General features: G+C 39.8%; 3 protein-coding genes across 3 annotated transcripts; 2 read left to right on the top strand and 1 right to left on the bottom strand.

Annotated features, from left to right (window-relative positions):
• Positions 1 to 1,734: 1,734 nt before the first annotated feature.
• Positions 1,735 to 6,094, top strand: LOC306827013 (E3 ubiquitin-protein ligase MARCHF2-like). Its single transcript, XM_079348632.1, has 5 exons — positions 1,735 to 2,079; positions 3,112 to 3,402; positions 3,500 to 3,695; positions 3,853 to 4,062; positions 4,754 to 6,094. The coding sequence occupies exons 2-5, from the start codon at positions 3,218 to 3,220 to the stop codon at positions 4,907 to 4,909; spliced, it is 747 nt and encodes a 248-aa protein (XP_079204758.1). The 5' UTR covers positions 1,735 to 2,079; positions 3,112 to 3,217; the 3' UTR covers positions 4,910 to 6,094.
• A 479-nt stretch (positions 6,095 to 6,573) lies between these two features.
• Positions 6,574 to 11,725, bottom strand: LOC306827014 (ras-related protein Rab-11B). Its single transcript, XM_079348633.1, has 5 exons — positions 11,478 to 11,725; positions 9,306 to 9,501; positions 8,575 to 8,768; positions 8,284 to 8,364; positions 6,574 to 7,720 (listed from the first exon to the last, which is right to left on the bottom strand). Exons 1-5 carry the CDS (start codon positions 11,515 to 11,517, stop codon positions 7,575 to 7,577), a joined length of 657 nt encoding a protein of 218 aa, XP_079204759.1. The 5' UTR covers positions 11,518 to 11,725; the 3' UTR covers positions 6,574 to 7,574.
• Positions 11,726 to 12,357: 632 nt separating this feature from the next.
• Positions 12,358 to 21,714, top strand: LOC306827464 (mitochondrial import inner membrane translocase subunit TIM44-like). Its single transcript, XM_079349300.1, has 13 exons — positions 12,358 to 12,422; positions 13,397 to 13,501; positions 13,700 to 13,864; positions 14,010 to 14,090; positions 14,189 to 14,338; positions 14,786 to 14,919; positions 15,013 to 15,098; positions 15,492 to 15,584; positions 15,843 to 15,967; positions 16,744 to 16,794; positions 17,789 to 17,878; positions 18,165 to 18,275; positions 18,543 to 21,714. Exons 1-13 carry the CDS (start codon positions 12,393 to 12,395, stop codon positions 18,660 to 18,662), a joined length of 1,341 nt encoding a protein of 446 aa, XP_079205426.1. The 5' UTR covers positions 12,358 to 12,392; the 3' UTR covers positions 18,663 to 21,714.
• The last annotated feature ends 2,443 nt before the right edge of the window (positions 21,715 to 24,157 follow it).

Below are 24,157 nucleotides of genomic sequence, written 5' to 3'. Positions count from 1 at the left end.
AAATTGCAACAACAAAAAAAGAGAGAGAGAGAGAGCTTTGAGTAGTCAGAACTTCTGACTCCAAGACTAGAAAATATACAATTGTATGTGTATTAAACATTTATGCTACTATTATGCTAAATAATACTTCATTTCAGAAAAGGTCATTGTCATTGTGTATGCTGAACCAGAATCTATTCCCTTTTATGTAGGCTACAAATGCTCTTATATCAATCTTAAATTATTCTTAATACACTAAACAGGCAAACGTGTATGCTCACTTTCACTAAATGTTAAACAGATTAGTCTCTTAAATTTCCAGTCTGCATGAACATGATTAAAGGATAATTTTAGCAGCTCCTATGAAGCATCTTGTTATATGTCCGTAAAGGTTTCACAATGGAAAGCCTAATTCCAAATCGGTAATAAACAGTTCAATAAATTTTCACTTCACGAGGCCCTGAATAATCTGCAAAATGATGAATGAATAGGACACAAGCTGTCACATAACCTAGACACTTCAACAAGGCAAGCACTATTTGATAGTTGTGTTGTGGCTTTACTATATGAAACTATCACATTTCTGAATAATATCTCACACAGCAGAGTAGGCTATGGTTTAAGGTTCTTTAATTGCATTTCAGTTAGCATCACATCTTGTGTCGTCCTCGTTTTTCAACACACATCTTTAAACATGAACCCAGAGTGCCCCCTTGTGGGCCAAACAGAACATTATTAAAACTACAACATCATGCATAAAACATAAACATTACAGAAACTACACATGCTTTTGGCACACCATCATCCTCGCATTGTCTTTAAAGGACCCTGACAAGATAAACTACTGCAAGAAAGTGTGGCATTTCCGAAGAAAAAGAGCCAAATTGACTTGGAGGAAGTGGTGTCTACAGAGAAAAAATGCTTAAAGAGTTTTCAAGTCATCGTTTGGCTGGTCTCAAACCCGTTAATTGAGGAGATTATTCTCATCAATTTATGAGTTTAATCTTAAAATTGTAGATTTGTTCCCTTTAATGTGGCCTTAATTCTCCGCCATAGTATCTTACTGTTGTTCCTTAATATATAACACAACAAATAACAGCAGGATACCAGAATACCTTTCTAAAAAAAACCCTCTAAACATCTATTGTTTCAATATTTGAGGTTTCTTACATCTCCGCTGAGAAACTGTACCACCAACTAAATCCTACAACACTCGGGTAATATGCTGCTAATAAGTGCTTTTATTTGGACATCACTTAATTATTATGTTATTTTTTTTATAAAGAACAACGATCGTTTATTTGCTCTACATAAACTAACGTTCATGTGTAAGACTGAGTGGTTATCTTGTAAACAGGCATTATTTCACGTTTTATTGCTTGTTTGTGCCCTGTGATGCGTTCATTAATACTCGTAAAAGGATGCTCTAACTCTTCGAGGCGGTCTCTTACTGTACTTGTGTCACCTTTTATAAAGTTAAGAGTTGGAACAGTAATGCTATAATACAAGTTTTCGTTTTTCTTGATGGCTGATAACGTGAATGCTATTTTATCCTCCTTAAAAACAATAAAATCGCTTTACAAATCAAATGTATCGTTTGTTTGACTGGATTCAACGTTTACCGACCAACTTAAGGAAACAACTGAAAACATAAACTCACCAGTAGTGCTTTTCGAATACTGATCGCGGACTGATCGAATTACACTCCTTGATAACTCGTTTAATTGTTTTAACTTTCCCTTGTTCCCCTTTCAGTGAGGACATTGAAGGCAGCACCGAGTCACGTGACCAGTGCACAGCTGAGGGACGCTGAAGTAGGCTCGCCTGCTGCTGGCTTGTTAGCCACCTTAGCTGCGCTGGTAATCCTAGCAGACAGAGCCGTCTTCTTCTCATCCTTTCAAGCAGAATTGACCGAGGGAGATACACTGCATACTATGGAGAGGACGCAGCGCATGTGGTTGCTGTGTGTATTCCCTGTTATCGCCAGCGTTTGGTTAGATACCAATGTAATAGTTCTGTCGGGTTAGCTCCTCTAGCCCGTCTCTGGTTAGCGCAGGGCCAAAGCCAAGGCCAACCGAGAAAAAGGGAGGCCGTCGTCAGGTGAGTAAATCTATGCTATCGTCTGTTTTCACACCACCTTTACACAAACCAGCATTATATGTCGAGTTTTTGTTGGAAAATTGTTCAAACACTTCGCTGTGGATTTGTTGTATTTAGATAAGAGCTTCTTTGTTAGTGGTTCTTGTGTTGTAATAACGACTCAGTGTCAATAATGTGTAGACATGCCAACAAAGGCTGTCACATCTCAAGTGCTCATCCTGGAACAAAAACAGTAGTAGGCGATGTACCGTTAGATAGTACACACAGACAGTCCAAGGCTTTATATGTATTATTATTATTTTTTGCGTTTATGATTGATCATTGATTAGACATTGTTAACCTCCATGATTGCAAAAATAATAACCGTTTTTTTTTACCTTCCTGTTGTCTTGCTCTAGACGCACTAACATGTTTGCATACTTGTTTAACATGTTTTTCTGTAAAAGGTAAAAGTTGATATTAAGTGTCAGTCAATAAAAGCTGAAGGGCAGTTCTGTGCAGCATGCTGTGTTTTCCCCCCAACAACACGGTCAATGTAAGCCCTATTAAAGGCATTTAATCGATGGTGGTAACGAATTCTATTGAGGAAACTATTTTAAAACATTAAATGAAATCCTTGAATGGCTCCATAATTACCCCCAAGGTTAAGTATTGCATGTCTTTTTCCTGTGATAAACATTTCTCTGCAGCAAAACATATTTGGCATTCTTAGCAGCTGTGACATCTCAATTTTTAACTAATAGCTGGAGGGTTTGAGCTTCACAACATGCCTTTGTACTCATTGACCCATTTGGTTACTAAGAAATTTGCCTTGCTGTTTTTGATCTTGTTTATTTCTAACAAACTAAATCATTCTCTTCCCCTTTTGAGACTAAGAGTTTGATCTTACTTTGTTCTCCCTATTACGACATCATCATCTCCTGTATGAATATGGTGTCACTGAGGAGAGGGAATAATCTTTTATTGTCAATTCAATTAATCATTGCCTTCGGTTTGTGTTCTTGTTATAATCCACTTGGCTTTGTTTTGTAGGTGGGCAGAGGAGGAAAGAAGAAGAGTGGAACATCAGATTTAAGTTTCAGACCCTTCTTTGAAGACGCCTCCATCATCTTAAGTCACTGTCACCCTCCGCTGAGACATGTCTTCATCTGGATGCTGCCACCTACCCGGCTCCCTTTGTGATTACTCGGGGAACGCTGAATCTGATGCCTCCAAGGAGTCGGAGGAGTCTGATTCAACCACACAAGCCCAATATATTGCCAAGGTGACGGCGAAAGATGGCCGCCCACTCTCCACCGTCGTCAAAGTGGTGAGCCTGCAGAGGTAAGGGGGGGAGGAACTCACATGGGGCACTTTTGAATATACTTTAATTGCATTGTTTTTGGGTTAATCATTACTTTGTCTATTCTTTGCTCCACAGCGATGTGGGCATGTGTCGGATTTGTCATGAGGGAGCTGGAGGGGAGACCCTGCTCTCCCCCTGTGACTGCACCGGCACGCTGGGTAAAGTGCACAAGAGCTGCTTGGAGAAGTGGCTGTCCTCCTCCAACACCAGCTACTGTGAACTCTGTCACACAGAATTCACTATTGAACGACGACCACAGCCACTCACACAGGTTAGAGGGTGTAATATTAACGAGATGATTACCTGGCTTTTCATTGATATTACTTATTATAGTGGCACACACCTTGCATGAGCAGAGAGCAGAATGATTCTGAGGTTGATATAAACCCTAATGATCTGTTGGATCAACCACTTCCTCCCTGTCTCAGTGGCTGAAGGACCCGGGCCCTCGCAGTGAGAAGCGCACCCTGCTCTGTGACATGGCCTGCTTTCTGCTCATCACCCCACTGGCCGCCATCTCAGGCTGGCTGTGTCTGAGGGGAGCCCAGGACCACCTGCAGCTGAAGAGCAGACTGGAGGCTGTGGGCCTCATTGCCCTCACCATCGCCCTCTTCACTATCTACATCCTCTGGACACTGGTATATACTACACTGCTTTAGATATTCACCTTTAACAGCTGAGAGAATGGTATATACAACTCCTGTTTATGGTCTTTAGTACATAAGGTGCTGGCGCAGAGTGAAGGTTTTCTTTCCTCACACTCGCACATTGGTTTGAATATCTCCATGTCCAATATAGAGCTTAAAACAAATGTTGACAGATTTACTAGAAAGACAACCAAATATAGCACTTAATTATCTTCTGTTTATAACTACAACCAGAGTAACTGCTTTTGGTTACGATATGACCTTGAGTAGCCCCTGGTCAAAGTCAAAGTAAACAAAGGTAGGGGAATGTGCAACATGATAATCTCAAGCATAGAGCAGTTATTTGTTTGAAATGTACACTGATAGGTCATGCATGCATACACATAACTCAGTAATCTGGCTTTATGCTTAAATAAGACTAAGCCTCTTCTATCCAACTTTATGATATTGTTTTGAAATGTGATGTAGTGTAAGGCTGATACCTTATACAGAAACTTAAGTCTTTAATCTCCAGCCAAGGAAACATTCAAAAAGACAAATTGTGAAACATTAGCTGATTGGCTTGTAGCTCCTGTACTGTAGTCAGACAACTCTGTCTCAAATTTCTTGCTGTCAGTTGTATTTTCCTCCAGTCTCATCTCCCGTCCTATCCCCTCCCACTCCTTTTTCATCCCAATCTCAGGTGTCATTTCGGTATCACTGTCAGTTGTACTCGGAGTGGAGGAGGACCAATCAGAAAGTGCGCCTGCTCATGCCCGACATGAAAGGAGGGCACACCACCCAACGATCTGTGCCGACCAAGTCGACCAAGAAAATGACTGACGAGACCATCGTATGAGTGCGGAGCAGTGCAGAGAGGAATATTTAAAATAACGCCAACTCAAGCACTCTCTCTAAAAAAAAAAAAAAAAAAAAAAAATCATATTAATGAACTTTTGCACTTCATATGGACCATTCTGAGAGGAGAGAGCTGCTCTCTTCTGTTTTCTTTTATCAAAGCACTTGATGTTAAATATGATGGTATTTGCCGACCACAAAGAGTGGTTTTGGGAGGAACTCATTCCGGAGTCACAGCCGATGTTGAAACACAGAGTTGTGAGCAGACAGCGAGTGCTGGGATGTGTGAACGACTGAACACATGGATAATGGACTAACCAGCCCAACTGTGTGTCTGTGACACAGACTTAAGAAGAAATACTAAGACACAAGCTAATGTAGCAGGATATAACTGATTCAGCATGCTACTACAGTATAATATGAAACATATTCACTACCTATAATTCCCCCATGCCCCTTCACAATGTATTTAGCAGTTTTTGAACAAAGGGCTGCCATGAGCCTGGCAGAGGATTATAACCAGACAAACATGATGGACAAAGTCTGTCTGTGAATATTCTTTATTGACAAGCAGAGGGCAACAGTTGCTCATACCAACGGTCTTGTCTTTAATCTGAAACCTTTAAAGTTCCCAGGTGAAGCTTTATCATTGCAGTCCTGACAGTGGAAATAACATAATTTCCATTTCGACATTAGCTAAGGCGTCACATATTTATCAAACTTGTAACGGGGTCAGTGAAGACTGAAGTATACTGAATAACACCAGCTGCAGCCGTTAAAACAACTGGACCAGGTACTGTATGGAAAGTGTTAACAATTGGAAGATGTCTCTATTACTATTGTCGTAAAAGTGCATTACAGCCCTGCCTCACTTGTAAATGCACCATTCATTGATGAGCTGCCTAGTATTGAACAGTAGTTTATCGTATGTCACAAGGAGATATGACTTTTAACAGAAGAGATGCAGTGGTCAGAATAGTAAGATTACAGACTTTTGTCCAATATTAAAACACTAAGTTATCAGAGCAGGCTGGTACTTTGTAATGGTGCAAAAGACAAATGTGTTCTGAGATGTCAATCAATGTATGCTAAACAAAGTATTTTGTGTCATTGTAGTCTTCCTGATGCATCCCCTGAAAAGTTGGGTTATTGTGCAATAAAACACGAGGGACTCCTGGACTAAATCGATGTGACATGTGACGTGTCCGGTGGTTTGAGGTCGTTCTGCTTTTAATGATCTTCAAGTGGTCTTTGGGAATAACACTTTAACTAATCTTGAATTGCTTTGGAGGTCATGTCCAGACAAGACTTAATCTTGTTGTGTAAATACTTGGAAAGGTTCCTCCATTAAATACATTTGATATTGAATATAGATTATCAGGAGGACAGTTAAAGTTGAAAACTTCAAGGCAAAGAAAAACATATTTTTCTCATCTCAGGGCAAAATGAGGGCTGGATTCACGACCATTCAACACTACTACCATGTTTCTAATGATACACAGCTTTATGTAAATGGGTGAAGTATCCCTTTAATGGGACAATTTCACTGTTTTTACTCTACTTCAGTATTTGAGTCTTTTGAATGTTTTTGTCAGACTACATTCAGGCGCTTTAGTCCACTACCTATCTTTTACATCAATAGTCACCATTTCATCATCAGATTAATCACATAGAACATTTTAATGTAAATGTTTTCCAATCCTCTGAGGCATTTAACAAATAGGCAGCAGTTAGCAGTGCCCTCCAGGACTAATTTACCCTTTAGGTTTTTTTGATGTTTTCATTCAAAAGATTCTTCATATAAATAGAATTATCAACTTTTCACACTGAAAGACTGTGATTTGTCCAAATAGGGAATACAAATGTGTGTGGCCCAGCTCCACTAAACGATTTATGTAGAGAACAAACAATATCACAGAGTACAACATGTCATGCTGCTATTGTCCACACTAAAGAGGTAAGTTAAGCCTATTTCTTAAATGAATAGATCCAGGGTGCCATTACCATATAGACCTGGAACAACAATTTAAGACAGCTTCTGTGTCAAACAAGCAAGTTCTCACATGATCAAGGGGTGAGTTCAGTGTGCAGACACGGAGGTAATTTTGTTTTGCTTTTATTGTGGTTTTTATTCCTAGAAAAAAAGGACAAAGCAACATAATACTGTAAAATTTAATTTCATGGCATTAATATAATGTATGTGAGCAGACGAGCTATCAAAACAAAAAAAGTTTTTTTTACACAAAATGAATCAAGCGTCAGCAGCGTCACAACCACTTTTGAGATGATGACTGAAGGAGGAGAGCCCAAAAACAGGACGGCTGGTACTACGAAAAAAGGCAGAATACAAAGCAAGGCATCCAACACGTGGCAATAACTGTCTACTATGGACATGTCTATGCTTACAAAGCTATTCTGCTACTCTTTCATGAGTAACTGCGGTGCCATCAGTCCTGCTTTTGCACTGGGGTGTAGCAAATTGTACCTGGGTCAGATTATCATTTGAAATCTATTCAAACTTTGTGGAATTGACAAACAGTATCGACTCCACTTCTCCATAAAGTGCAGATTCAGACAAAATTCTGCACCCCAGGCAGACTGAAGCATGGCAACACTGGATTTCAATTAATAATCGACCCAGGTGGAGGAGGGATGGTTGCTGAGGGTTACAGGTTCTGACAGCACTGCAGTTTGCTCCCCCTCTGGCCGTCTGTGGTGGGGGGCACGCTGATGTCCACCACGTTGTTTCCCGGGGACTCGTCGTGGGCAGACCGCTCAGCGATCTGTTTCTGCGAAACGATGCGGTAGATTTCTGTTTTTCAAAAGAAAAAACAAAGACCCATCAGGCGTCCCTCCAAATTCTGGTGTTTAGGGCAACCTAGAGGTACTTAAATTAGGGACCTATAACATTAAAGGGCTGGCTTTGTTTTGTTTAACTGTATAGAAATGTTAGAGGAGTAATAAAAGTGATACTGAAACCTACGGATAGGTTAGTACTTCATTTACACTTTTACACCAGACAAACAAACTTCAAGCGCTTAGAGGAAGTTACACAAGAGAAGTTCAGTTATGTGACCAGAAATAACAGATTTTCAGTTTCTGCTGGTATTTTTTTACATTAGATACAATGTCTGTTTAAATCAAGAGCTAGTTTTATAAAAGTTTAAAGGAGAATGTTTAAGATTTCATATTGGTCAAAAGTTTAATGCCTGAATGGGATTTAAGACTTATACAGTAAAATATAATACAAAAACATGTCATCTAATTACACACACATGGTGGTGGTTTTATTAAATGAAAAAAATTGAAATATAAGTGGAATTAATTTTAATTATACAACGTGGCTTTGTCATACGTTCTATGTTTAGACCATACCTGTGAGGATATTCTTAAAGGCTTCTTCAACGTTTGTTGAATCCAAGGCTGAAGTTTCTATGAATGACAGATTGTTCTTCTCTAAAGATGAAGAAACATATAATTAACAGAAAAGAAACAAAATATTTATTATGAAGATGCAGTACTAACATTTTTATGTCAGCAGTTAAAGAACAGTAAATTGCAGTAAACTGGGTCCATACAATGTCATATAAATGAAATATTTAAAAAAATATATATAAAGATATCTTTTTTAAAAACAAATATAATTGTAGTTATGAGAGTCTGTACCTGCAAAGGCCCGGGCCTCGTCTGTGGGCACGGCCCTGAGGTGGCGCAGGTCGCTCTTGTTTCCCACCAGCATGATGACAATGTTGTTGTCTGCGTGGTCCCTCAGCTCTTTCAGCCAGCGCTCCACATTCTCATAAGTCAAGTGTTTGGCAATATCGTACACTAAGAGTGCCCCCACCGCTCCTCTGTAGTACCTGTAATAGGACACACAGAGAGAAAAGGAAGGTTAATGCAGATCCCGACAAAGTCAGTTTTTTAATCTGAAGAATGATTCAAAATTCATGATCTCTTATTTAAGATTATTCCCCCCTTACACCCCGAGTACTCATAGTGTGTGAAATTTGTTTTCCATCTGAATTGTTTGATATAACCATACCTTATTTAGAAAGAAGGCATAAGTTTCATCTAACCTGCGATTGTTCTCTTTAAAAAGTATCAGATTAAAAAGAGGTCAAAGGATTGGTAATGTTTCTAAACTTTACTACTTTACATTTAAAGTTACAAGCTTGACATTTAGCAGATACACTAATTGTTTTCTCATCGATGATAAGTCTCACTTAAAGTATTAAGGCTATTCATACTGTAGATCAAAAGCTGCATCACCATCTACAACCTAATCTTATAGTATCTAAAAGTCTGCCTCATTCAAACTGGTGTAAAGTATAGCAGGTGAATTTGGACTACAGCGCTGACTGTGCTTGTCCACGCTGAGGTTTGAACTCTGGACTCACGCTGAGGTGATGGCTCTGTAGCGCTCCTGTCCTGCTGTATCCCAGATCTGAGCCTTTATTGTCTTGCCATCCACCTGGATGCTGCGCGTGGCAAACTCCACCCCGATGGTGCTCTTGCTCTCTAGGTTGAATTCATTCCGTGTGAATCGAGAAAGCAGGTTGCTCTTCCCTACGCCTGAGTCCCCGATTAACACAACTGTGGAGGGAAAGAGAGGGTGAAAGAGAAAAAAAGATGAGGTGAGTTTGTTCACAGGGGTGATGGGAGAGGAAGGGGATGAACTGTGTGTATTCATAAATTCCAAATATGTTTATGTTGCAATTTGTCTGAACACTGGATTTAACTAAAATAATGAGACTTGATTCATGGGATACAAAAAATATATATTTATCTGTAAGAAGGCATGTAAAAAAAGTAAACACAAGGCTGAACATGATAACTTTTTAATAACTTCTTATTTTAAATTTGTCAGGTTTAACTTAATGACAAGGATTTTTTTTTTGCCTAGGTTTTTTTTTTTAATCGATTAACAGTTTCTCCACACCATCTATCAAAAAGATCGAATAATAGTAATAATGTGTCTGGAAAAATATGTTGCATATATTTTATTTTTGCAATTGTTCACGTCTTCTCATTGACTGTTGAAAAAAATGTTTTTTTGGTGTTATTTTCTGTATGAACTTTTTGGTTGTCACCGCAGAGGGAAAGAAAAAAACAACTCAAAAAGCCCTCCCTGCAAGTCCATCAATAGGATCTGTTATTTAATTTATTCCATCAAATATGCCTGAAGGATAAACCACTAAATAAAAAAGTATTATGGCTCTCTGCCAGGCTTTTGAAGAACCATTTTCAGTATGTGCAATTGAATAAATCAGCCAGAATCTTTAATAATATGGAAAAACTTGACCTTTTGACACGTTTGACAAAAACACAATGACGATTGTTCAATTCAGTCACAAACGATGACCTCTTCTACCTGATGGCAGTTTTGCAACATTTTCAACTTCCCTGTGATTACAAAAAGAAGTAGAAGGGTTACACAAACACTGTCAGTATTGTAGCTTTATATTGAGACTTCCTATTGAGACATCTGGAAAATCCATAACTTCACTGTTGGGTTTGCAAAAGCTATCAAGCATTTATTAATAACAGGCTTTGTTTCAGAAGAGACATCGGAGGAAGATGATTGATTAGCTCCTCACTGACCGGTCAAGTTATTGTCAGGAGGAGCAGGCTGCTGTTCTCAGCAACAGCAGCAGAGGTAGAGGCCTTTTGTTTTGCCCCTCCCTCCGCGAAAGGAAATAGACCCGAACTCTGTCCCCTGTCGACATCGCCACGGTCCGGGCTGCAGGAAGCTGATAACAGGCTTCATCAAAACCTGAATCGACAGTTTTAGACCGCCTTGCCCTTCCTGTTTCGGCCGGGTACACAGACGATGGCTCGTCCAGAGAGGGAAACAGTTGGGAAGGGAGGGTGTGAGAGGGAGCCCTCGCCTCCGGCAGATGCCCCATTCATCCCACAGAGGATACTTTGTTACATCTAAATAGCCCGTTTGGCTTCTGCAGGCCCAGGATGTTAATGTGCCACAGGAGCTGATATCAGGATCAAAGAGAGCCATTCTGGATCCAAATGTAGATAATCACGTACACACCTCAGCCTGGTACCGTTTCCATCTCAACTGACCAGACCCAGTGATTAATGACATTACACAAAGTTATAGAAGGTGGCAGATTAACAACCCTGATGTGAGGAAGACGATGATTGACGAGGAGGGGAAGAGGGGCTAACGGGCCTTTAAACAGCCTCATGAGAAGGTGGGACAAGGAGAAAACATCAGATGTCAATCAATAGATAAACTAACAATCCAGCTTTATGAGTTGATGAAAGTTGCACACTGACGCTGAGCGCGGTCTCTGTGTTGCATCCCTCACCTATAAATATAGGCTCTCTGTATAGGCGTTGTAATGTTACAATGACAACATTATGTTGTAATAACATTAACCGATCATCATCCGGGCAGTTTCCAACAAAACATTAGTCTGTTTCCTCAGAAATGTGAGAGATTTGTCCAGAGAATATGACAGAATAACAGATTATGAGCTATTATAAAAGCATAGCTTTGTCGATGAGTGAAAGGGGATGCAGTCTTTTTTTTTTTTTTTTTTTTTTTTTACCTTTGAACAAGAAATCGTATTCATCGTCTCGGTTCCCCATACTGGACGAGGCCGCTCCAGCGCTTGTCTCCGGAAGAGGATGTGTGAAAAAATAGGAGTATGAATTGTCGTTGTATGACAGAAAAAAGAATAAAGGTTCAGGTTTGAGCTGAGACTCTGCGCCAGTTTTGGCTGTCAAGGCGAGCTGCTGTTGGACGCAGAAGAGCAGAGCTTGAAACTCTGCAGAGGGAGGGGAGGAGTCCCTGCGCTGCACATAGCTGCCACACGGGGGCACGATTTACTGACATGCCTGTAGACAGCGTCCCATGTCAGGCACACATTTAAATCTGAATGAAATAAGTGTCAGGCTACAAAGCGCGTTTCCACGATTGGAGTTCGTTTTTGATTTAAAATTGCTTGAAAATGTGTGTTATGTGTAATGTTTACATAAGATATAAAAGTGTTTTTTTAATTTGCAATTATTAACTCAAGGGATTCTCGACCTACTGAATCCCATCTTGTCCAGGCAAGTTTATTTATATAACACATTTCAATAACAAGGCAATTCAAAGTACTTCATTGGAATACTTTTTATGATAGATCTTATCTGCTCAGGACAGACTGACTTTAAGATTCACAAAGTGCTTAAGAATTCAACCCTTCTGGATAGAATATCTTTTATAGCCTTGTATATTAAGTTGAATACAAAACACTTAAACTTCAGTCTTACATATTGCAAAATTAACAATAATATAAAGTGTCATTACCTATGTCAAGAGGCAGTGATGTCCAGAGACGACAGTGTGTCTTCTCTCTTTAAGTCCTGCTGACAGCTGACCCCGCCCCCGGGCTTCAAGCTCGGCTCCTATTGGTCGAGCGGAGACTCAACTGAGCAAGCAAAGATGCACGTGCTGCTACGCGCATTTCAAGATCAAGATGGCAGCCTCCGTGTGTCGGTGCTACGGGGTGAGTCAATCATTTATGTCCTTCATTACTGATCGAAAGTCTACAGCACACAGTGAAAGGAGAGGAGTGTGCATTTACCAATGAAATATTTGTATTTTCGTGTCCGGTTATTTCAAGTTTTTTTCCCCTATGGGTCGTTTTATTCTGCGCAGCTGCTGCGCGACATGTCCGCTGTTAAGGGGCCTTGTGTCATCAGACAGACTGCAGGGATCTCTCTATGTTCATATGTTCTTGTTTGCTTATGATTGTATGAATTAAAGTTTCTGTTAGAGCTATTCGAGGCTTGTTAAAATGAGTCACTATGAAGGTAGTGAGGTTTCGTTTCAGGGACTGTGACAGATGTGACAGATGTGACGGGTCCAACAGTGATAATATCTGTTTTTGTTGCTTCTCCTAATTATGTAACCTACCTTGAATTATAACCTGACTGGAGTTAGCTCGCGATTTTTCAGTGCAATTTATCTTTTCAGACAGCTGTTACTGAATACGCCTTTAGTAGCACTGTTGGTTCCTCCATAGTATATATTAAGTTAACCTCTGATTCTTATTGGAAAATAGATGAGGGGATTATCAAATATTGTCGGATTTGGGGTTTACCTCGTGGTACTGATCTATATGCCTGTAATTTCTCGTGAGTTATGTGCAACTTTTTAGTAGACATTTATTCTGCAAGTCAAAGTAACTTTTCCATCTTGGCTCTGTGTGGGAAAAAATATCCCCCATCCAGAGCATATGTAGTAACATAAATGAACCCTGTGGTGAATCTGGCCTTAGATCCTTTTTAAAAATAGAATCATTCTATCTATACAAATCTATAGGGTTCTTAAATTTGGCTTAACAGAATATTCTAATTTACATCCTTGGTCATTTCTCTATGGGAAATACTCATTAACCACCTGTCCCTCATTCTCCTGCCACTGCAGTGTTGGCAGAGTCTGTGTTTGTTACTGACAGTGACTATCTCTTCACTGCAGCTGGTGGGCAGACGTGCCTTGGCCCTCTGCTCTCGGCCTCTGGTGTCTTCAGTGTGGAGAGGAGATGCCTACAGGATACATGGCAGCCCAGCTGCTGCTGTGCAGGTACACACTGACAGCTTGCTCTCAGCTTTAAATGGCACATATTCCTTGTAGAGTACATCAAGGAATGTCTTTTCATATTTTTCAAATAGTGCATGGACTCGATGTCAAAGACGGATTAAATAAGGACTCCACTGAAGAAATAAAGCAAACATATTTTTTATAAATTCTAACTGATCCTATGTATGCTGGTCAAATTAGGTGCGCTATTCTTCAGGACGCAAAGGTTTCCTGGGAGAGTTTGTGGACAGCCTGCGCCAGGAGTTCAGTAAGAATCAGGAGATGAAAGACAACATAAAGAAGTTCAGAGAAGAGGCCAAGAGACTCGAAGAGTCTGACGCTCTCCAACAAGCCCGCAGGAAATATGTACGAACAACATGTACACAGATTTTATGCAAATTAACATCTGTTTGATTCATTTTTTGTTCTAGTAAAAGGGCCGTTTATATGTAATCAGGTCTTTCTTTTACATCTCATCCCTGAATGTGTTTATTTGATTGTCCCTCATTAGAAAACCATAGAGGCTGAGACGGTGAAGACTTCAGAGGTGTTTAAGAAGACATTTGGCTCCCTGTCGGACACCGTCAAGGAGGTAACTTCCCCTTATTTAACAATGAAAGTAAAGATTAGTCTCTGGTGTTTAAATGAAGTAACATGTGACATCATTCTCTTTGGTGGTTCTGTCCAAAGGGTCTAGAGGAGGTGGGTCGTACTGACATCGGAAAGAAGATAAAAGAAGGTGTGGAGGAGGCAACGAGGACAGCCATGCACTCTGCTGAGTCTGTATCTAAAGGAGGAGAGAAGCTGGGCAAAACTGGTGCATTCAGGGCCATCTCACAGGTCAGAAGCAAACATGTTACCTATAACTTATTAAACTGCCTTCATGTAGTTTGTTACAACAATCCTTTACCAAAACGAATGGTCTTATTCCTGCTCTGATGTTGGGTCATATTTGATCATTTTCTTTTAATGTTAATTGGAGCCTCTTCTGGTGTGCTGACTTGGTCTTTCTTCTGACCTTATTGTGAGCGATCAGCATGTTCCACCTGTAGCTTCCTCGGGTTCGCCCAGCCAAATGAGTGTTTGTTCTTTTGTACTTGCAATGCATCTATTTACAGGGAGATGAAACTAACTGAGAAACCACTGCATCTCTTTGCTTGCAGTTACATACGCCTCATTAGCATAGTCAAAAAGTCGACGACTGTCATACTCAAACAGTAGTAAGTAGTAGTAAGTAGTAACGGGTGGTTGTACCCCAGTAATAATACAGCTGTGTCCTCGCTGTAGAGTGTGGAGACCATGAAGAAGGAGATAGATGTTGGGGATGCTGGACCGTACAGAGCTCCATCTCAGCTAAGAAAAAGAAGTGATTACTCCTCGAAGGGAGCCCAAAGTGACTCCAGAGTTTTTGAGGCCAACGAGTGAGTAACTATAGAAGCTGTTTTTAGTGCTTCCTTTAAAAAGTGTTATAACCCCTTTTGTCCCTAACCCTCTCTCATTGATTTGTGCTGCAGAGATGATATGGGTGTTGTTCTCCATAAGGATTCAAAGTGGTCCCAGCAGTGGAAGGACTTCAAGGACAATAACATGGTCTTTAACAGTAAGAAAATCCTATAAACTGTGGAATTATATCATAGTATAAACCACCTGCAGAACGCATACTTGTAATTTCATTTACAGCCACCAGGTGGCACCAGATTCTTTTCAGTAGTTTGTGTATTAAGCTAAAACAACCCAGTCCAGTGTTTATTTTTGTCATATTTTATCATGACGTGAGCTGCTACCCTGTTGGCCAGGTCACCCTTGTGAAAGAGATCTTGATTTCAATGGGTTAATCACCTGCTGAAATAAAGGTTGAATAAATATAGGTACATTTTTAGGAAGGCACATCTGCTCTTAGTAATACATATTATCATATCCTGAATTATGGTGCAAAGCACTCATAGTTGAGGTTATTTTCCTTCTTACAATTTTCCGATATTGTTTCCTGCAGGGTTCTTTGAGATGAAGATGAAGTATGATGAGAGCGACAATGCCCTCGTCAAAGCGTCCAGAGCTGTGACTGACAGAGTCACTGACTTCCTGGGTAATATGACATCATAATTATGTGGAATTTGCCTTGATTGTCTGATTGCTCCCTCAATCTAAAAGGACAATTCTTTAAGGGTTTAGAACAATAAGAGAAATGTACAAACGCAGCAAACATGGCTGTGTTGGTAACCAAGGAACTATTGATTATAACACAACATGAATTAACCTAAAACTTTTCATTATGTAACTCATGCCATTTAGGTCCTCTGATTGATCTCTTTGTAATCGCTACTCTTGTGTCCTTGTTTGGCAGGTGGTCTTTTCTCCAAGACAGAAATGTCTGAGGTGCTTACAGAGATCGTGAAGGCAGACCCCAACTTTGACAAAGACTCTTTTCTTAAACAGTGTGAAAAAGACATCATCCCTAACATACTGGAGGTAAAAACACTCTTCATCCAGTGTCTTCGGCTCTCTCTCCTCACCTCTAAATGCTTTATTCATCACTCTGCTCACTACCTTAGGAGGCATAGAGAAGACTTATTGATAAAGCCTTTAATAATTGTATTTAACTTCTTCTTTTTCATCCAATCTAGTTCAGATTGAGTAATGAACTTAAGACTTCTCCTATTGGGGGTCCCGATAGCAAAGTGGTTAGTGGGCTTGCCCCATGTACGGAAGCTTTCCTTGATTTCTGACTCTATTCATTGTCTTATCGTTACAATAAAGGCACAAAGAACAACAATGCATGTAAAACAAGGAACCCCTACTGTTAAGGTTAATAAAATGTGACAGGCTACCCCCGACACATTTTGATTCAAGTCCTTAGTAAACTGAACAGCAACTGAATTAGTGATGGCAGGTTACATCTGACGTCTTGTCTTTTCTGGTTATAAATCCAGATGTGATAAGGTGGTTTTCCTACAATCAAAAGCATCTACTGCAAAAAGATGCCATTTACTGACTTTACTAAATTGGTTTGATATATGAAGATTTGTCATAATGAAAGTTTTCTGTTTAAATGGTTTCTGTTAATTATAATGTCCCTGACATATCTTTAACAGAAGCAGCAGTTTTGTAATCTAATTGCCATACAATAAAATTAAAGGTGGTATAAACAGGGAATTTTAAATATGTCTACTTATCTACCAAAGTAACTTGTTGGTCATCCCTTTGTTGAATGCATTTATCTATAATACATTTGTCCCTGTCTGCAGGCTATGATCCGTGGAGAGCTGGATGTTTTAAAAGACTGGTGCTATGAGGCTGTAAGTTGAAGCTGCTGCAAATAGGACTGATACCTTATTAGTTTAAGATACATTTAGCAAGCACAGAGGAAAGATTGTTTACTAGTCTTTCTCTATCATTAAAGGAGACATATGTAACTGTGACACTCAGGGTCTGATTTACTAAGAACCCAATTAAAGAGTACTAAATTGCGTGCTCACTCCAAAAGCTTGCACATTTCGTTTGTGGGCATTTTGCGGGTGATCAACTAAAAAATTTTGCGTGAATGATAAAAGGTGCAAATCTAGTGGAGGCAGTAGTATTTAAGCCGGGTTTTGTGTGCCACTTGGACCATTGTTGCGCACCAGTCAGCCGGCCAGCGCTGTGTCTGATCAGACATGAATGCTCTGGTAAAGAGGTATCGAAGACGTGGGTGCAAGCAGTGGGGATGTCTCCTAATCCAAGCGTCCTACAGCATAGCCACACGGGGCTGTAAGGAAAGGACATGAGCGCAGAAGGGAAAGGAGCAACCCGAGAAAAAGGAAATCCCCAGTTTTAATTGTAAAGTTGGCAAAAAGAGGAAAATAGGAACACATAAATGATAATGTTGAAATTATTTAGAATGCAGAGGCTGTGAATGTTCAGTTATATGAATTTAATTACGGTGTTTCTCTTTTTTCACTTTTGAAGCAAAAATTAAGCTCCTTAATGGTGTTAAATTTAGACACTGTCACAATCACTGAAAGACGCAATCCTCACTGCACCCTGTTAGTAGATCAGATAACACGTTTTATGCAGCTGGTATCAAGTTTGCACACATTTTAGTACACGCTAACCTTTAATAAATCAGGCCCTTAGTGTGTATAATCCGTATTGCAGTCCGAATTCAAAACGTTGAAAATTGGGTTCTCCCCTCAAATAAGATGGCTACATTTTCTGATGTAGAACTATTGAAAGTTGTTTACTTTGGTCTGTCATTTCTTTATTCGGTATTTATGAAGCATCTCCTTCATGTCACTTGTGTTTCATTCTCAGACCTACAGTCAGCTGGCTCACCCCATCCAGCAAGCCAGAGCGCTTGGACTCCTCTTCCAGTCCAAAATCCTTGACATTGATAACATTGATGTGAGTGACATTACATTGTAACACCAGCAATCTCATGTCAAATGTTACACAATTGTGTTAGGAAATTCAGAATGTGAAATCTGCTTTATTTCTCATTTACACTTTCCTTACTCTTTAAATGTTTTTCCTTTCTTAAAAAATGTTCATTTAATTTTGATGGACGAAAGCACTCTTATCTGTTTAATTGCCATTTCAGGATCTGGTTGCTGCAGAAAGTGACATCAACCTTCTTTAATTGCCTTCTTCTAATTGATTTTATTTGTCTGGATCTTTTCCTGTGTTGAAGCTGGCAATGGGCAAGATGATGGACCAGGGTCCTGTGCTCATCATCACCTTCCAGGCTCAAGTCGTCATGGTAATCCGCAGCCCGAAAGGAGACATAGTGGAGGGAGATCCGGTAAGTAAGCTCATAATCACTGCACCAGCATAGTGAATGTGATTCAATCAGAGTTAATTCAAGGAAGTCAACAACTCAAATTAGATCAGCAGTGGTGCTTTTCAGCTTTAATCTTTGAATTCTACAGGTTCGATGTAACAACATACAGATTCCCATTTTAAGCTACAGCAACAACTTTGTATAAAGCCTTTATTTTGAGTTAAACCCTTACCCTTCTCCACACTGTCTCCCTGGGATGACCTCTTTTCTATTCTTTTCCTACACCAGGGTAAGGTGATGAGGATGATGTATGTTTGGGCGTTGTGTCGTGACCAGGAGGAGCTGAATCCCAACGCAGCCTGGAGACTCTTGGACATCTCCGCCTCCAGCACAGAGCAGGTTCTCTAGGTGACGGAGGAGAGATGCATGTGGAATGGACTAGGCTCGCAAACTGAAGAAGAGCAGAATATAGGAGGTTGTGCCAGGAACACCTGCACGCACTGGCCCGCATACGTACACATTAACAACTGAGGGCAGAGTGCACACTCAATATGTGATATTCCAAAGACTGTAATCACACACTAAGACTTGTGTACGTGTGTATAGGTCTGCATATATACACGAACAATAGGTAAACTACAACTATATGATATACCTATAGAAAACTGTGCATTGGCCAATGTGTGAGTGTGTTGTCTCTTGCATTGGTAAGCTCAGTGTTTCCTAAACATTTACATCATTTTGGAATGGATGGAGCCTGGAGTGTCTAAAGAGGAAACTGCACCATTTTCACATCTGTGTCTGAGAATTGTACAATCCATCCATACAAACCCTGCAGCACGATGCAAGAAAACGAAAAGGAAACAATGGACTTGCAGGTGTAATTTTCCCTGTCAGTCTACTTGGGACATGTGAAGCTTGAAATTGGGGTACCTTGTATCACTGTCATAACATGTAAACACCATTTTCATGTAGTAAGGAACTATCGACACAGCTAAGTGGGACAGCATGAGCGATGCTGTAAATGAAAGCAACAAGTTGCTGCAAGATTAAGAGCCTGTCTATAAATATATCACACATAGATTATCAAACAATGTAATAATGTCACCTGTGGCTCTGAAGGGAGCTTTCTAAAAGCACCCTTGAAGAATGTTAGGCTGGTTATGAATGGACTGAAATGATACTGATGCCTCTTGATAAGATACAGATCAAATTGATAATTTGTTTTCTTTATGGGGATTTCTTTTTTTCTATAATGTCCCCAGCTCAGTGTCAGACTAAGTGAGTCCACATTAAGTTTTGTTGGAGTGAAATAATTGCACATGCACATAGCGTAATCAACTAAGAGATTAGATTAGAGGCACCACTTTATCCACAAAGGAGGCTAAAATCAATGCAAACTGACTGTCACAGTAGATCTAATGCTGGTATAGACATTTGCAGGGGGCGCAACAACAACAACTGGATTTTGACATTTCTCGACCAGAGTAGTGCTGAGTCAGTCCCTCCAAGCACAGGAATATTTCAGCCTCTCTCACTCTGTTATCTTTTAGACTGAAGAGGCCTTCACTTGTGCTGCGAGCGCACAGGCAGAATACAAGCGGAGAGATTGGAACATAAGTATTTGAACACCCTGCATTTTGCCAAGTTCTCCCATTTAGGCATTATGGAGGGTCTGAAACGTAGATCGGTGCATTTCCACTGTGAGAGACAGCATAAACCCCCCCCCCCCAATAATAATCAGGAAGTCACATTGTATGATTTGTAAATCATTTGTATTTTATTGCTGCACATAAGTATTTGAACACCTGGCAATCAGCAAGAAGTCTAGCACTCAAAGACCTGTTACTCTGCCTTTAAAAAAGTTCACCTCTACTCCACTTATTAATCTAAATTAGTAGCACCTGTTTGAGCTCGTTAAAGACACCTGTCCACCCCGCAGTCGGTCAGACTCCAACTCCTACAATGGACAAGACCAAAGAGCTGTCAAAAGACTGTTGGAGCAATTGTTAGAAAATGGAAGAGGCTGAGGATGTCAGTCTCCCTCGGACTGGGGCTCCATGCTAGAGTTCACCTTGTGGGGTATCAGTGATGAAGAAAGGTGAGGAATCAGCCCAGAACTACACAGGACGAGCTGGTCAATGACATGAAGAGAGCTGAGACCACAGTTTCAAAAGTTACCGTCGTCATGGTTTAAAATCACACTCGCATTGTACGGAAGGTTTCCCTGCTCAAGTCATCACATGAAGTTTGCCGATGACCATCTGAATGATCCAGAGGAGGCATGAGAGAAAGTCATGTGGTCAGATGAGACCAAAATAGAACTTTTTGGTCTAAACTTCAGTCGCCATGTTTGGAGGAAAAAGACGGATGAGTGCCATCCCAAGAACACCATCCCTACTGTGAAGCATGGGGGTGGAAACATCATGCCTTTTGGGGGTGCTTTTCTGTGAAGGGGACAGGATGACTGCACAGTGTTAAGGGAAGGATGAATGGGGCCTTGTATTCTGAGATTTTGAGCAACAACCTCCCTTCAGTCAGAGCATTGAAGATGGGTCATGGCTGGGTCTTTCAACATGGCAATGACCTGAAGCACACAGCCAGGATAACCAAGGAGTGGTTCCTTAAGAAGCATATCAAGGTTTCGGTGTGGCCTAGCCATTCTCCAGACCACTAGTTTTCAGTGTTAATATTTGGATTCTCAGGTGTTCAAATACTTATGTGAAGCAATAAAATACAAATAATAAAAAAATTATACAATGTGATTTCCTGATTTTTATTTTTTATAATTCTGTCTCTCAAAGTGGAAATGCACCTACGATGTACATTTCAGACCCCTCCATAACTCCTTAATGGGAGAACTTGCCAAATCGCAGGATGTTCAAATACTTGTGTTCCTCACTGTATGTAAAAGGGCCAGCTATACAATCATTTAATTGGGTCTGGTTCAAAATAATTGGACGACACTTTCTTGTGATAAACGCTCAATTTCAGTTCTTCTCTGGGGCATGTCATTAATTCTGTCTGGAGTTGAGGAGATTCTGGACAACAGTCCGCTGTGGTGGTGTTTGCTGGTTTCTGGAAACCGGGATTAATTGTATAGAACATACTTCTGTTTGTTGGTGCAGTACATTTTCAACTTAAAAAAAACTTACTCAAGAGTCATTGAGCTTCCAGTTACTGTACAGAAAAAAATATAGTATATCTTCATGTTTTTGTAAATATATTAAATGTTAAGTTCTGCTAAGACACTGCTTATTCATGAGCTTGAATGGGACCATGTTCAAATATGTCATCATAGCAGCTAGTTCTTTTTTTATTGTATTTGTCTGCCAAGTCATGTAACTATTCAGCTGTTTGTCGTACTCAAATATTTGTTTACTTTCTTGTAAATCGCTTTACAAGAATTAAATGCAGAGGATGGAAACTTGAATGAATGCATAAATAACTGTCAGCATTGTGTCGAGTTTTATTGACATTTGTATAGTAAGACCACATGAGTCCTCAGACATCACTCTAGGTTGAACACAAATGTTTTGTAACTGTCAATGAGTGTAATAATCGACAAAAGTCCCCATACTTAGAAAACTGAACGACTGAAAAAATGATTGTCCATGATGAACGATTAGAAGAGGCTGCATGTCCTTCTGTTAGATTTATGACTGTTTAATCTTTCCTCCAAATATGCCCAGACAAGAAACTTCATATTTCCTCTTCTGCTGCTATGGCTCATATGGGCTTCACTATGTTTGTTGAGTATGTCGCTTTAAAATAGCAGGCACCAATAATGGGAACAGCCTTAAGCAGGACTAAATGTTTTTATACTGGTGTCTTTGCGTGTAAAGTAAATTGAGGTACAGTACAGATCTAGTCACTGAGCTGTAAAGATAATATCTGTGAATGTGTAGTGTTGTTAGATTTAATATAAAGATCTATTTATACAGCCATTCAGACCAGAGGCTATGAGGGAAACATACCCGGCTTCTTAACTTGTTGGTCTTGCTAAAATAAATTATGTACTGTGCGAAAACTGGATCAGAGAACATTTGCTTCAAAGTTTGCTTGATAAATGAACCAATGGTTTGCATGCTTTTTTTCCAATTGTTATGATCAATTCCGTGCAACGCTTTTTTAAATATCTCACTGAAATTTAAACATCACTTCATCTTTCAACTTTTAGCTGTGTTGACAAAAGAGCATTGTATTCATGAAGTTTCCTTTTTTTTTAAACCAGTAATATGACTGTGTAGATTAAAGAGAGCAGTTTTATGATTTGTGTTGCCCAGACTTGCTTGGAGTCAGCGGCTTTGTGTGTTTCTGCTCACATGGGAAAATTAAACTCACGTACATTGTATGTTTATGTGTGTGTGTTTGTGTGTCCTTTGTTTTCTCATTTCAAAGCTGACATGCTTTGATAGATGTCCATGGATCTTGCCATTGACACTGGTTGATAAACCTATGGATTTGGTGGTATGGGGATGATAGATCAGGCTTTAAATAACACATGCCTGTAGATTCACACATAGGGCCGATAAATAGGGGACCTCATCCCACAGCTGTCTGTTGTGATGAATGACTGGGGACGTCCTATCACTAACTAACCTTCTTTACTCCTCTGAAGTCCAGATGCTTCTCTTAACTGTGTCTGAAGCTCAGATCTGTGTGAAACGAACTTACGCTCTTAAAACGAAATAAAATTCTTATCATATTAATTTCACTAAGACGCTTCTGCATATTTTCAGCTTCATTCTCGCAGCATAAGTTGACTGAAAGACATTAATATTACCAGGTATAGAAAAAGCATCCTTTTGAAAAAGGTCCATGTTTTGCCCCCTGAGCAACGAGAGCTCTTATTGTACTTGAATAAAAGGGGTCCAACACATCAACCTAACAGACTGGAAGCAGAAAAAAGCCTCAGAGGCAGTGCTGTTCTTTCCTTTATGTATTTCTTCAGTTAATACAGTATGCTCTTGGTGACACAATACACAAGCTGTGCTCTAACCCACATATTAATACAAAAGCTTTATTGTGTGCATTAATGTCAAACCATTACGTAAGCAGGCCTTATGCTGTGTCTTAATTAATGAAATCATATTTTTCTTATTTTATGTTTACTTTTATATTTTTTGTGTGTTTTCTGTGAGGTCCCTCCATTTTGCATGTGAGTTAAGAGCATGTGGGTCAATAACAGACTGCACTATCATGTGGATCGCTGTGAGATTTGCTGTGCTGCACTTTACTCAGTTTAGCCTGTTTTCATTATGGCTCAAACTCAGTTGTGGTTTATTTCTGGACTGGTAGTGTTTTAATTCTCAAATTTACATTTTACCACTTTTAGAACATTTTTTCAGATTCTGTGAAAAATGAAAACATGTCTTAATTCCCCTTCTTAGTCTTTGTTTAATCAGTTTTTCTTCCACACAGTTTAATTCAACCTTATTTTGTATTTTTCCTTTGATTCATCCAAATAAATTCCTCTGAAAACATGCATATACCTCAGCTGTTTTCAAGTCTGTGTCTTAATTATTTACCTTTCACTCCACCTTGTGTCTTCTCGCCCCCGTTTTAAACGTATTCTTGGACTGTTCCTCAGACACATGATACTGAATTTGTTTGTTTAAACTTTGACATTATAATCAAGGTACTCCTTTGGAAGGAGGTAAGATATGTCTACTCTTGGTTTTGCTAAAAGTAAAGGACACAAACAAAGGTTCTCAACCCATGTCTCAAGGGGTCCAGATACCCTGTTGCACATGACCTACTCTTGCTCCCCTGGGACACAGCTTGACCCCCGTCTGAACCATACGTAACAAGCACAAAACAACGGAAATGTTGACTTTCATAACCTTGCATGTTGGAAAGATTTATTAATTATAAACCTAGTGGGCGGACTGCAGAGCTCT

This window comes from Symphodus melops (assembly GCF_947650265.1).
Source record: "Symphodus melops genome assembly, chromosome: 7".
NCBI lineage: Eukaryota > Metazoa > Chordata > Actinopteri > Labriformes > Labridae > Symphodus > Symphodus melops.
The sequence above is the reverse complement of the archived record's forward strand: the minus strand, read 5'-3'. Positions and strand labels throughout refer to the sequence as shown.

Excerpts from the sequence above, each read along its gene's own strand:
- LOC306827014 (XM_079348633.1), bottom strand. The coding sequence starts at position 11,517 with ATGGGGAACCGAGACGATGAATACGATTTCTTGTTCAAAG. Across the intron at positions 9,502-11,477 it reads ATACGATTTCTTGTTCAAAG|TTGTGTTAATCGGGGACTCA; the intron begins GTAAAAAAAAAA and ends TTCCCTCCACAG. Across the intron at positions 7,721-8,283 it reads CTTTAAGAATATCCTCACAG|AAATCTACCGCATCGTTTCG; the intron begins GTATGGTCTAAA and ends TTTGAAAAACAG.
- LOC306827013 (XM_079348632.1), top strand. The coding sequence starts at position 3,218 with ATGTCTTCATCTGGATGCTGCCACCTACCCGGCTCCCTTTGTGATTAC. Across the intron at positions 3,696-3,852 it reads GACCACAGCCACTCACACAG|TGGCTGAAGGACCCGGGCCC; the intron begins GTTAGAGGGTGT and ends TCCCTGTCTCAG. Across the intron at positions 4,063-4,753 it reads TCTACATCCTCTGGACACTG|GTGTCATTTCGGTATCACTG; the intron begins GTATATACTACA and ends TCCCAATCTCAG.
- LOC306827464 (XM_079349300.1), top strand. The coding sequence starts at position 12,393 with ATGGCAGCCTCCGTGTGTCGGTGCTACGGG. Across the intron at positions 14,920-15,012 it reads AGAGTTTTTGAGGCCAACGA|AGATGATATGGGTGTTGTTC; the intron begins GTGAGTAACTAT and ends TTTGTGCTGCAG. Across the intron at positions 18,276-18,542 it reads ACATAGTGGAGGGAGATCCG|GGTAAGGTGATGAGGATGAT; the intron begins GTAAGTAAGCTC and ends TTCCTACACCAG.